Source organism: Myotis davidii, unplaced genomic scaffold, assembly GCF_000327345.1.
Source record: "Myotis davidii unplaced genomic scaffold, ASM32734v1 scaffold223, whole genome shotgun sequence".
NCBI lineage: Eukaryota > Metazoa > Chordata > Mammalia > Chiroptera > Vespertilionidae > Myotis > Myotis davidii.
Window position 1 is genome coordinate 4,188,466 of NW_006294609.1, and position 12,325 is coordinate 4,200,790.

The 12,325-nt window shown below is 46.0% G+C and overlaps 1 protein-coding gene and 1 pseudogene across 1 annotated transcript in view; one reads left to right on the top strand and one right to left on the bottom strand.

Moving 5' to 3' along the window:
- CUX2 (cut-like homeobox 2) overlaps positions 1-12,325 on the top strand; it is a 124,056-nt gene that overhangs the window by 76,221 nt on the left and 35,510 nt on the right. Inside the window, exon 4 of the mRNA XM_015567271.1 lies at positions 931-1,009. Coding sequence (XP_015422757.1) covers positions 931-1,009 — 79 coding nt within the window. The remainder of the gene's footprint in view (positions 1-930; positions 1,010-12,325) is intronic.
- LOC107183959 lies at positions 4,061-4,556 on the bottom strand (annotated as a pseudogene).

Below are 12,325 nucleotides of genomic sequence, written 5' to 3' on the forward strand. Positions count from 1 at the left end.
CACCAGACAGAGAGGTATATTGATGCCAGGGAGAATAAAGCTGTTCCAGTCCGAAGTGAGATACCCGCCCCAGGATGTCCTTGAGGAGGATAGGGATGGTAGCACATGGGTACCAGGAGCTCATATGCAGGGGAGGCCAGGATTAAGCCAAAGGGACTGACCATCAAGAGCCACCATCAAAACAGCTTGAGGCCAGAGCTCGGAATTCAGAACCCAGAGCAGATGGATGTGGAGCTGAGCCCCAGCTATGTCTCTTTTAAATGCATCTCATGGAGTCAAACTGGCAGAACAAGAAAAGCCTATGAGCAAGAAAATGAGCTCGTGAATGTAGGTCTTCACCACTGAGTTAGTCACCCATGTATATCAGTTAAGAAGCATTTATTGAGTGCCTTTGGTATACCAGGAACTATTTCGTATAACCCTGTCACCCTTGACATTTGTTGAAGCTATTTGCTATCTTACTAGAGATTTCATGATTTCTCTTTAGTTTTCAGTGGCAAGAAATATTCCCCAAGTGTACCTCCCTTTTCCTCAAAACATGGGTCATGTTTGAACATCCAGTATGGCCTTTTAATAATAAGAATAATAATAGTAACTGTAAATAACCTACTATGTGCCCTGTGCTAATAGCTGCTTATATGCAGCTTCATTTAATCCTCACAACAGGCCTAGGAAGTAGGTTCTATTACTTACTCCCATTTTACAGATGAGGAAACTGAGGGTCAGAGAGGGCCAGTTACTTGCCCTAGGTTACACAGCCAGAATGCAGTAGAGCTGGGATGTGAACCTGAATTTTCTAACTCCATACTTTCAACCTTCATTTTCCCTCTCCCACCTCCCATCCCATGTTTGCACAGGTTGAAAATGATCAAATTTGCATGTAGTCTCATATACCATGGTTACCCATGACTTTTTCTTTTGTTTCCAAAGGTGGTGGCCCTTAGTAAAAGAAGTCAGGAAGCTGAGGCTGCTTTCTTGAGTGTTTACAAGCAATTAATTGAAACACCAGGTAAGAAATGCTTGGGCTCCATAATTAAAGAATTAATTAGAAGAAATAGCCATTACACAGGGGCTTCCTCATGGTGGGGTCTGGGGATAGGCTGAGACTCCTGGGCAAGTTCATGCCTCCCACGGGTGGGGATTGTGGGGAGTGATAGGTTCTGTGCCCAGTCTGGTGTGACAGCCCCACATGGATCCTCCATCTTCCCCCACTACCTTCTAATGTCAGCCAGAGAGCTTTGGGGGGCTCCTGGCATGGTCTCCCACCTGGACTCTCTTGGGAAGCCAAGAAGCCTGTCTTGCCCCCCAGAGGACAAATGGCACCAAGTGCTTTCTGCCAGCAGAGTGTGCTGAAAGACCTCAAAAGTTTCCTCCAACATGGTGCAGCCAACCTCAAAAATTTGATGTAGAGCAAAAGCCAAACCCAGACAAAAATCGTGCACCTATGGATGAGGACAGTGGGTGGGGAAGTGAGGGCGGAGGGAGGGGCGGGAACCAAACCCAAAAAAAACATGTACTATATTGCTCGATTTACATAAAACCTGAAGACAGACAAAAATTAACCTGTCAGCACTATTCACAGTGGCCAAAGGGGGGAAACAACCCAAATGTCCATCGATGGACGAATGGATAAACAAACAAGCTCTGTCCATTCAATGGAGTATGATTCAGTAATTCTATATAATAAAGAGCTAATATGCAAATGGTCATCACACCCTCGCGCCCTTGCACAGGGGCCAGGGGGACCTGAGGCCGGACCGGGGGACCCGAGGCTGTGGCCCCTGCCCTGCGGGGCTTGACGGGGCTGGCGCCGGCTGGGTCTGGGTCTTGCACAATTTCAAGATACACACGGGTGGGTGGGGACTTGACTCAGGGTCCCGTGGTGTGCTCCAGACTCTGATAGGAGGGAGATTTTCATATACATTTTACTAATTTTCTTTCATTTCTGACACTTTTATTATAGAGAAAGGGCAATACCAATATTAAAGTATTTCCTCTAATTAATTCCCTTTTAATGTGCACAAATTTCATGCCCTGGGCCACTAGTAAAAAGAATAACACTGACACATGCTACAATGTGGATGAGCCTCAAAAACATGATCCTAGGTGAAATAAACCAATCATAAAAGGCCACTTAGCCGAAACCGGTGTGGCTCAGTGGATAGAGCGTCGGCTTGCGGACTGAAAGGTCCCAGGTTCGATTCCGGTCAAGGGCATGTACCTGGGTTGCAGGCACATCCCCAGTAGGAGATGTGCAGGAGGCAGCTGATCGATGTTTCTCTCTCATCGATGTTTCTAACTTTCTATCTCTCTCCCTTCCTCTCTGTAAAAAATTAATAAAATATTTTTTTTTTAAAAAAAGGCCACATAATAAAGGATTCCATTTATATGAAGTGTCCAAAATAGGCAAATCTATAGAGACAGAAATCAGATTGATGATTACCAGGCAGGCAGGGAGGAGGGAATGGGGAGTGAGTGCTTAATGGGTACCAGGTTTCCTTTTAAGGGTATAAAAATGTTTTGGGCTAGATAAAGGTGGTGGTTATACTAATGCTGCTGAATTGTACACTTTTAAATGGTTACTTTTATGTTATAAGAATTTCACCTCAATTTAAAAAACATTAACCTGTGTTGTTAGACATCGAGTGACAACAAACAGTTCCTGGGAGGGGCCTCCGGGGGCTGGAGATGCTGTTTCTTGATATACTTCTATAAAAAGTTGGACTTATTAAAAATGGCCCATCCTTTGCCACCATCTCATTTATTGACTCAGAAAAGAGAGCCTAGAAAGGATTTGTAGTGATTTGTTAACAGTGGTGGAGCTGTGAGGAGACCCCACTGTGCTAACCCCCTCTACTCAGACAGCCCCCTGACCTTTCCCACATCCTTCCATGAGCTGCAGGAATCAGTGCTGTGGGTATTGATTGGGGTTTGATTGAAGAGGAAAGTGTGATCCCACTGTAAGCCAAGCCATGGAGAAGGGAGGGTCATTTACATTTGAAATAAAAATTGTTTGTGGGATCTTTGAATTTAGGGTGGGAGCGTTCCTCATTTCACCTGTCTTGGGCAACTTTAGAAAATATCCTCCCAAAATTCATGGCCACCCTGAACCTCAGAATGTCACCTTATTTGGAAACAGGGTCTTTGCAGCTATAGTTAGTGAAGGACATCTAGATGAGATCATCCTGGAATTAGGGTGGGTTGTGGCCACATCACTCCAGTCTCTGCCTCTGTCTTCACATGGGTTTCTTCTCTCTTTGTCTCATGTCCCAGATCTCCCTCTCCTTTCTCTAATAAGGATTTGGGGTCATTGGATTTAGGACACACCCAGATAGTCCAAGACCATCTCATCTCAAGATCTTTAACTTCATTACATTTGCAAAGACCCTTTTTCCAAATAAGGTCACATTCACAGGTTCCAGGGATTAGGACATGGACATATGCTTGGGGGTCACCATTCAGCCCAGCCTTGACCCCTCTGTCCCAGTCCTATGCTCTGCCCTGATTCTACTCTCAGGAAGGCAGCATGACCATGTAGGCTTTCTCAATGAGAATGCTTTGGTGGTGAGAATGGCTGGAGCTAAACAGCACAGCCCCCCCAGGGCTCTGTGCCCTGCCCCACTCTCCCCTCCCCCCCGCCAGATGGCATAGCCCTGTAGTGTGAGACTGAAATAGCCATGTGTCTGCAGCCCCTGAAGACCGCACGAGACATATCCAAGAAGCCCTTTGCAGCTTTTTTTCTTTTTTTTACCTTTCAACCATTTAATACTTATCTACACAAGCGTTACCAACAGGTATCATTCTCAATGTCCACATGTGGACATTTTTTTTTAATATATTTTATTGATTTTTTACAGAGAGGAAGGGAGAGGGATAGAGAGTTAGAAACATTGATGAGAGAGAAACATCGATCAGCTGCCTCCTGCACACTCCCCACTGGGGATGTGCCCGCAACATAGGTACATGCCCTTGACCGGAATCGAACCTGGGACCTTTCAGTCCGCAGGCCAACGCTCCATCCACTGAGCCAAACTGGTTTCGGCCACATGTGGACATTTTAATGAACTTCCCTCCATTTAGCTTCAAGCTACCAGGACACAGGCCCCACCAATACCCTTAATCTTCTCCTCGGCTCTTCTGCTGAAGAACTTGGCCTTCACCATGACAGGCTGCTTTGGGAGCTCTCCCTCCCCCAGAACTTTGTAGTAGCCTGATCGCACCACATCAGTGATGGGAGCAACTCCAGTCTTGCTTTTGGCAGCATTCACCCGTGTCTGCTCACTGACCAGGGTCCACAGTTTATCAAGGTTGACAGTTGGGCAGAAGCTCTGGTTCCTCTTCAAGGGGTAATGCTTCATACCAACTTTCCCAAAGTACCCTGGGTGATATTTGTCGAAGTTGATCCTGTGATGATGCAGGCCGCCAGCATTACCGCAGCCCCCCGGGTGCTTCCTGCACTTGCCGATGCAGCCGTGGCCGTGGCTCACGTGGCCCCAAAGTTTCCGGTCTTCCTCAGTCTGGATGGCATGTTGGTGGCCAAGTTGCAAGAGGGAGCCCTTTGCAGCTTTTTGTTTATAAGGTCTTCACCCTCATCAGAGTTATTCTGAAACATTTTGGAAAAATATACCCTCCTATTTTGCACTCTTTTCTATTTTTCAAGACCCACAGTCTCAATAACAAATAACATTGGAGGGTGACTCAGTACAGAGCCCAAAGTTGCCTCCTAGGAGTCCTCACACCAGGCTCCTTCACTGGGCCCCATAGTACCTCATCTATAGCACCAGGGGGCAGCACTGATACAGGCTTGTGTTTCCAGGCTTAGGGCCAGATCCAGGTTGGAGTCCTGCCTGTACCACTTACTCACGGGGTGACTGCGGATGAATTAATTCACCTCCCTGAGCTTCAGTCTCCTCTTCTATAGATTGGGAGTAATATGAGAACCTACCTCATACAGTTGTGGGAGGCTTCAGCAAGCATGGCACATAGTGGTACTTTGCTAAGTGATACCTACAATCATGTATCTGGCTTCCCTTGGAGAAGTAAAATTCTCCAAGCCTGCGACTGAGTCATACTAATTTTATAACCCAGAACACCGTACACAGTAGGCACCTAATAACTGTTTGGTGAATGAATTAGAAATACGACTCAGATGCAGAAAGGGGAGGAAGGGTTATTTGAATAAAAAGCCCTCTGCTTGTCATGTGTTTATTTACTCAGATAGCATTTATTGAGTGCCTGCTGTGTGCCTGGCACTTGCAAGACACTGGGAACATGACCATGAGCTCACTGGTGCAGACGGGAGACCAGCCCTCAGGGAGCTTGCATTCTGGTGGCAGAGGTGACCAGATCATTGCTCGAATAACCAACCTGCTGTCACAAACCCAGGGGAACGCCAGCGACTCTAGTGCTTGGGAATGAGAAGGCACTTACAGCCCCCACTTGAAAAGGAGGTCTCATTTCTCGGGTTCATTATGGGACCTACATCTCTCTGGAGATACGGCTATTACCACAATCACAAGGCCAGGATTGCAGTGCCAGCTGGGGGGCCTTGAGAGCCCCCAAGGCAGGCAGGAACTTTCCAGAAGGTCCTTGTGTCCTCTCGCCCTCTCCCCAAAGGGTTGTTCCCAGCCTGGTGCTGACTCCACACGTCTGATTTCCCAGCTCCCTCCCCGGAAATGGAGGGGCAGGGGAAACGTATGTCCCCAGCTGTCACCAAGTTAGAGAATGAGGAGCCCTAACTGATGGAGACGTACCATACGAACAGCCCCTTTAGGGGCTCTAATTCATTCTGAGACATTTAAGAATAACAAAATGTTTTAATGATTTCTTGGGGGAATTAGGAAGACATATTTTGTTCTCATTAAATTTTATCCGCAGACACAAGAACCAAATGTCAGATGTGTTTTTGGTGCTCAGAGCTACCCTGCTCGCTGTCTTCCCCCCACACACGGCCCCAACCCCCTCCATAAAAATAACACTCCAGGAAAATTTGCCAGGATATGCACTCTCCTGTTTTTATATTTCTTGACAGGCAAATTATTTGTGGAAATACTCCCCCGCCCCCCCCGCGAAGCCACACAAGTCCTGATTCAACATTTTTGTTTTGAATGACTGCTGCCAACGCAAATCTTTGGCAGAGAATGCGATATAGTGTGATTGCTCAGCAAGTATTTTGATAAGTGTGCAGCCTGTATGTCTGTAATTACGAAAGAAGACCGTAAATCTTTTGGATATTGTTCACACAGATGTGGCGTGAAGTGAGAAAAAAAAAGCAGTAAAACGTGTTAAAAGCATAATTAATGTCATTGTTGTGGAGGATGATTTGATTTAAACCTTTCTGACTTCTGGATCCATGACGGCTGATTTCTTTATCACGCTCATAGAGTCACTAGAAACCGACCAAGCTTCAGAAAACTAACTTGTTAACTAAATGATTAGTTAAAAGCAAAAAAAGAAAAGAATCAAAATAAGCAAAGAGTGAGTAAGAGGGAGGCTGAAGAGATAAGATTAGAGGGGTGAGTGCCCCAAAATGTGTTTTCTGCTTTAGTTTGGTTTTTAAAAATCTGATGCAGGCCCTAACCTGGTTTGGCTCAGTGGATAGAGCATCGGCCTGCAAAGGGTCCCAGGTTCGATTCCCGCCAAGCACATCCCCAGTAGGGGGTGTGCAGGAGTCAGCTGATCAATGTTTCTCTCTCATCGATGTTTCTAACTCTCTATCCCTCTCCCTTCCTCTCTGTAAAAAACTCAATAAAATACATATATTTTTTAAAGACCAATTTAAAAAAATAATCTGATGTGGGAGATCTCCCTGCTCCTCCTCAGGAGGCAAAAAAGCTGGTCAGCTTAGGAGCTTGAGCTACAGCGACAGACACAGGTGGTAGACTGTTAGCTTGGTGTTTTCGAGCTGTGTGACCTTGGACAGGGCCTGAACCTCTCTGAGCTCTGTTTTCTGTGTCTTTAGCAAAGGGATAATAATAAAACCTATTCATACGTTGACCTGAGGATTTGATATGCTGTGCATGAAAGCATTTGGAGGGTTTAGTAATCAGTAGCCCATTGCAACACTGACATCAGGGGATAAATTACAGAGTCACAAGTGTTTGCTGTTGATTTCACAAGCTTCTATCAATTGTTACAGGTGTGAAGTGAGCTGTTTAGCCAACAGGGTTACTGAGTCTATGGAATAGGAAAATTCTTTGTGATATTTAGGGATTTAAAATTTTTTTCTCCCCAATTATAAAAGTCCCATATGCACACTGTCAAATTCAGAAAATACAGAAAAGTAGAAAGGAGAGAAAACTACCTACTAGAAAAGCAGGGGGACTGTTTTGTTGCTTTTCTTTCTGACCTTTTTTCCCCACGTACTTTTTCAAAATCGTCATTCATTCTACATGAATCATTTGTATCCTGTTTCCTTTCTCCCACCACAAGCATCGTTTTCCCCTGTGTGATTAAAAATCCTGAGTAACTTTGGTTCATTGTGTGTCACACTCTCTTGTGTGGCTGTATTGTAATTTACGGAATCTCCTCTCCAACACTGGGCATTTAAGGTGCTCAGGAAAACACAACTTATAGATAGGTATTGTGCTATAGTTCACAGGACAAGGAAGAAAACTTGAGAAGGAAAATATATTGTAGCCATGCATTGACCACAACCTCAGAATCAGTGGTCAGAGAGAATACGAATTTTTTTCTCTTTGATTTATTTTGCACTCCTTCATTTATTAGTTACATTAAATATTTTTGTATGTTTATGAACCACTCATATTTATTCCATTGTGAATCACTAGTTCATGTACCTTAGCCCATTTTTCTATCAGAGCGATCTCGTATTGATTTGTAGATAGATGCTCTTCATATATTAGGGATATTAACCTTTGTCCTGGTAAATATATTTTCTATTTTCTCTCCTGGTTTGCCTTTTGTTTATAATGTCTCTTGCATATGGTGCGTAGTAGGCATTCAAAAAATGTTTGTGGACAGTAGAGAATTTTACTAAACCTTTGCTTTATGGCTTCTGGATTTCATGTCATATTTTAAAAGCCTCTTTTTAGCTCAAGGTTATAGGTTTATTTAGTACTTTTATGATCTTAACTTTTAAAAATTTGAATCTCTGAACCATCTGAAATACATGTTAGTGGAAGTGGAGAGGAAGGTTAAGAATTTAGCTTTGTGTTTGTCCCAAATGACTAGTTCTTCTGCCACCTAGTGGATAAGCCCCCTTCACAGGTACAGGAAATAGGGATTTTAGTATAATGAGAAACTGTCTCAGCCTATCCTCACTTCCTTCCTTTCCTCCCCACGTATGCCTCTGCTTGGTTGGTAGTGTAGGGTCAGGGGAACACCAAAGGGTAACATAAAAAACTACTTCACCCATAAAAAGGAAAAGCTTGATGTAACTGTCTACCTCCCTGAGCCTCTGATTCCCCATCTGGAAAAGCACACTTACCTCCTGGTACCTCTGGGAGGATTAAACCAGGTGAAAAGTGTAAAGTCCTTAGCTGAGTGTCTGGCACATAGTAAATGCTCAGTAAACAATGGTTGTCATTGTTATTGTTGGTGTTATTATTACCATCACCACCCAGTGCCAAGAAAGAAGGCCTCTCTGTGCATGCTTAAGCCAGGAGACCTCCTGAAACAACCAGCCCTGGCAATGGAGAGAAGAAAAGGTGGGCGGACATATGTATAGCTCACAGCTGTGCATAAGGGACCGCGCCCCTTCTGCTATTGAAAAACTAAGATTAAAGGATCAAAGTTATTCTCACTGCCACTGCCACCATCGATAGCCTGAGCCTGCCACCCACACAGGAGCCTGGAGCCGGGACCCAGATGGAAGTAGACTTCTGTCTTGAAGTATATTGGAGGGGCGCATGCATACTTCTGCATATATGTGTTTCTAAACAGCCTCTTGGACAGCCTTTACAGTTCCAGCTTTCCTTAAAAAGCTCCAAATGCCACTTTCCCTCAGATGGACACGTGGGAGGAATGGGACCGCTTCTCCTAGATTCCTGACTCTCCCCCCACCCTCCAACCCCACATAGACCCTTTTTAAAAAACACCAACAGCATCAACTAGTGGTGGAAAGTGGAATAGATGTTTACCCTTCTCGTCCGACAGTGCCTTTGGAAAGCCTGCTGTGGTATTAAAATATTATAAATTTGTTGGCAGTATTCTCTAGGGGTTTAGATCCAATGTAACTAAAATGAATTAGTCATTTTATTAAGCAGTTTGTGCACAGAGAGCAGGTTGATGACTGTAAGACACGGCACTCTGCCTCCTAACGGTGTTCCCCTTCCCTCACGCCTGCCAGGACCTGCCATCCCAATGGTTCCTGCTTGATCTTTCGCGTCTGCCAGTGTGCTCAGTTAATCCATGTCTGATTTGGGGTTCCCTGTTTTGGCAGTTTTTTAAGGCTGGATCTCAGGTCGTTGGATTCCCTCTGCACTGCCCTTGTCTATATGTGGACCATCTGTATGCTGCAGGAGTGAAGTGGGGGAAATTTAAGTCCCCCTCATGGCTCTGGGCAGCTGCAGGTGTTGGCCGAAAGGTTCCCAGTGGAAATGCTGAGCCCGGCGGAAACCTGGGCATCCCTGGCTTCAGGGATGTTCTGTCACTTCTGACACCAGAGTATGAGGTTAGCCAGACACCAGGGCACACGGGTCACTTTGGAGACGGGATTCGACAGGACCCAGCACTTCCCCAGGCGCAGTCACTTGACATAGGTAGCAGCCTGCGTGCACCTGGCGCAGCACTGAAACTTTGAACACATTGTGTGCCTAGTGTCACCTTTCTGCTTCCTTCCTGCACCCTCAAAGCCAGCATAGGTCCTTCACTCTCTCTCTGACTCTACCGCCCTCATCTGCAACCTTGATTCCGTCCTCCACGTAACAGACCATATTCACAGGTTGTGAGTTAGGATGGGACACCTCGGGGATGTGGGGCATTATTCTGCAGATACACCCAACAGAGACATCTCAAAGGAAGACTGAGGATTGAAAGCAAGATTTCCCGGGCCCTGTAGCCATCAGGTTCTCTGAGAAACCTCTTCCAAACATTTTAAAGATCTTTGGTCATTTCTCTTTGTGTTTGTAAGAGCAGCCAGTGACATTCAGCTGATGTGTCGAACAATACCGTTAGACAGAGTAAGTGGGAAGCCCTTGGATTTGCCAGCCACCGTGGCCGAGCATTTTGCATACATATAATTTGGTAGAACGTTCCAGTCTTCTGGATGCTAGTAATTTTTTCCCTCCCTGACCCAACCCCCAACAATGTAGCTCTGGGATCTGTGAACTTCTCCCAGATAGGGGAAGTGGGAAGAAGTGAGTTTACCCATACCCTGTCACATCTGGGACTTCCACACTGTGCTGGGGAGGAAATAACGAGTAGAAAATGCCCAGGGAAATGAGTATCATCATTGATGTGTACTTTTCAGAGCAGGGACCCTACTCAACCCACAGCCTAATTCCTCAGTAGCTGGAGAGAATGAAAATGCAGGTGGATCAGAGCCCAGAACCTGCTGCTTTCTCGTACAGAACAAGCTTGTCTCCCTGAACAACAGGTGAAATGGAGGCAGCAGGAGAGGAGTGGGCCTTTCTCACAGTTTGTACCCAATCCGTTACCACATGTTATGGGTTGAATGTGTCCCCCTGGGTACCTGTGAATGTGACCTTATTTGAAAATAGGGTCTTTGCAACTGTAATCAAGTTAAAAGGAGGTCATTAGGGCGAACCCTAATCCAGTATGACTGGTGTCCTTATAAGAAGGAGAGAGAGACACGCACAGAGGAGAAAGCCATGTGACAATGGAGGCAGAGATTGAAGGGATGCTGCTACAAGCCAGGGATGCCAGCAACACCCGAAGCTGGGAGGGAGCATGGCTCTGCCCATACCTTGACTTTGTACATCTAGCTTCCAGAGCACAGTGTACGGGTTTTCTGGGGCTGCCATACCAAATTACCACAAATGGGGTGATTAAAGCACCAGAAGTTCAGCTTGAAGGCGTTTAATAATCACCCTCCCTGAGCATCCCAGCTCTGAGGAGTAGGCCCAGGGCCAAAGCACTCATTTCAGCAGGGCTCCACCCCTACCTGATGATATCCAATGTTGATTGTGTGCCCAGGATATACTTAAAATAGGAATTTGAGTCCAGAGCCCAGAGAGGTCGGTGCTTTGTCCAAGGTAACACAGCAAGCCAGCAGCAAGGCCAAGAATAGAGCCCTCAGTCTTGTGCTCCTGACCCAATAGTAAGAAATCCCCCATGTCCTACCTCAAGGCAGCTTGGCCCACAGCAGAGTTACCTGGATTCAAATCCCACCTCTGCCACTTCTGAGCAAGGTGACCTTGGGCACATGGCACCTCTTCTCTGGGCCTTCATTTCCTTGTCTGGGAAATGGAGATGGCGGTATCTACCGTACCGGGCTTTACCTTCACACACTCCCTGTGCCTCAGTTTCCCTATCTGTAAAATAGGAATGCAACAATACCTACCTCACAGTGTTGTAGTGAAGATTGAATGAATTCTAAAATGTTCAAATACTTTGGCTGTTAGGCATTCATCATAGCCTGACATTGGCTGAGTCATCTGAACCCCTCCCCAACTTTCCCTCAAATTGGGGAGCCAGGAGGCAGTATAATGGGAAGAAGAGGCCCAAGGCCATTTCGGCCCAGGTACCAATGTGCTGGCAGACTTCTGTGAAGTTACTGGACCCCACTCTTCCCCATCTGTGTACTGGAGTGAGGGTGTTGCACAAATTAACCTGATAGGTCCCTCCACAGTCTGACTTTCTAAGCTGGAGTCTTTGGGTCCCAAAGTGACATTCAAAGGAGAACTGTTGGATTCTGGATCTCCCACGGACTGCTGAGATATATGAGGCTATTCCTGTCCCAAGGTTTCACAGAGGTCACAATGCAGACAGCCAGCCCCCAGGGCACCACGAGACCAGGAGCACTGCCTCCTCTCAGCAGTCAACACTTAGCAATCCCTGCTACACCTCGCACTGTGCAGTCTCTATACATGTTCTCTCGCCCAGTCTTCACAGCCACGCTTTACATGTGCTGCCCCCTTTTACAGGTGAGAAAGTGAAGGTTCTAACTGTCCAAAGGTCCTTAAATCATACTGCCTCTCTCATCTGTTTTAATCTTCCAATAATAGTTTCTGGGAAGTAGGCACTGTTACGTTTTTCTCACTTTATAAGTGGGGAAACTGAGGCTCAAGGCCCCAAGGGATTTGGACCCAAAATTGGACTTCAGATTCTGTGAGCTTACCCAACATGTTCTACCCTGTTAACAATGAATGAGGGGGAAAGACAGAGCCCTGGAACCTGCTGA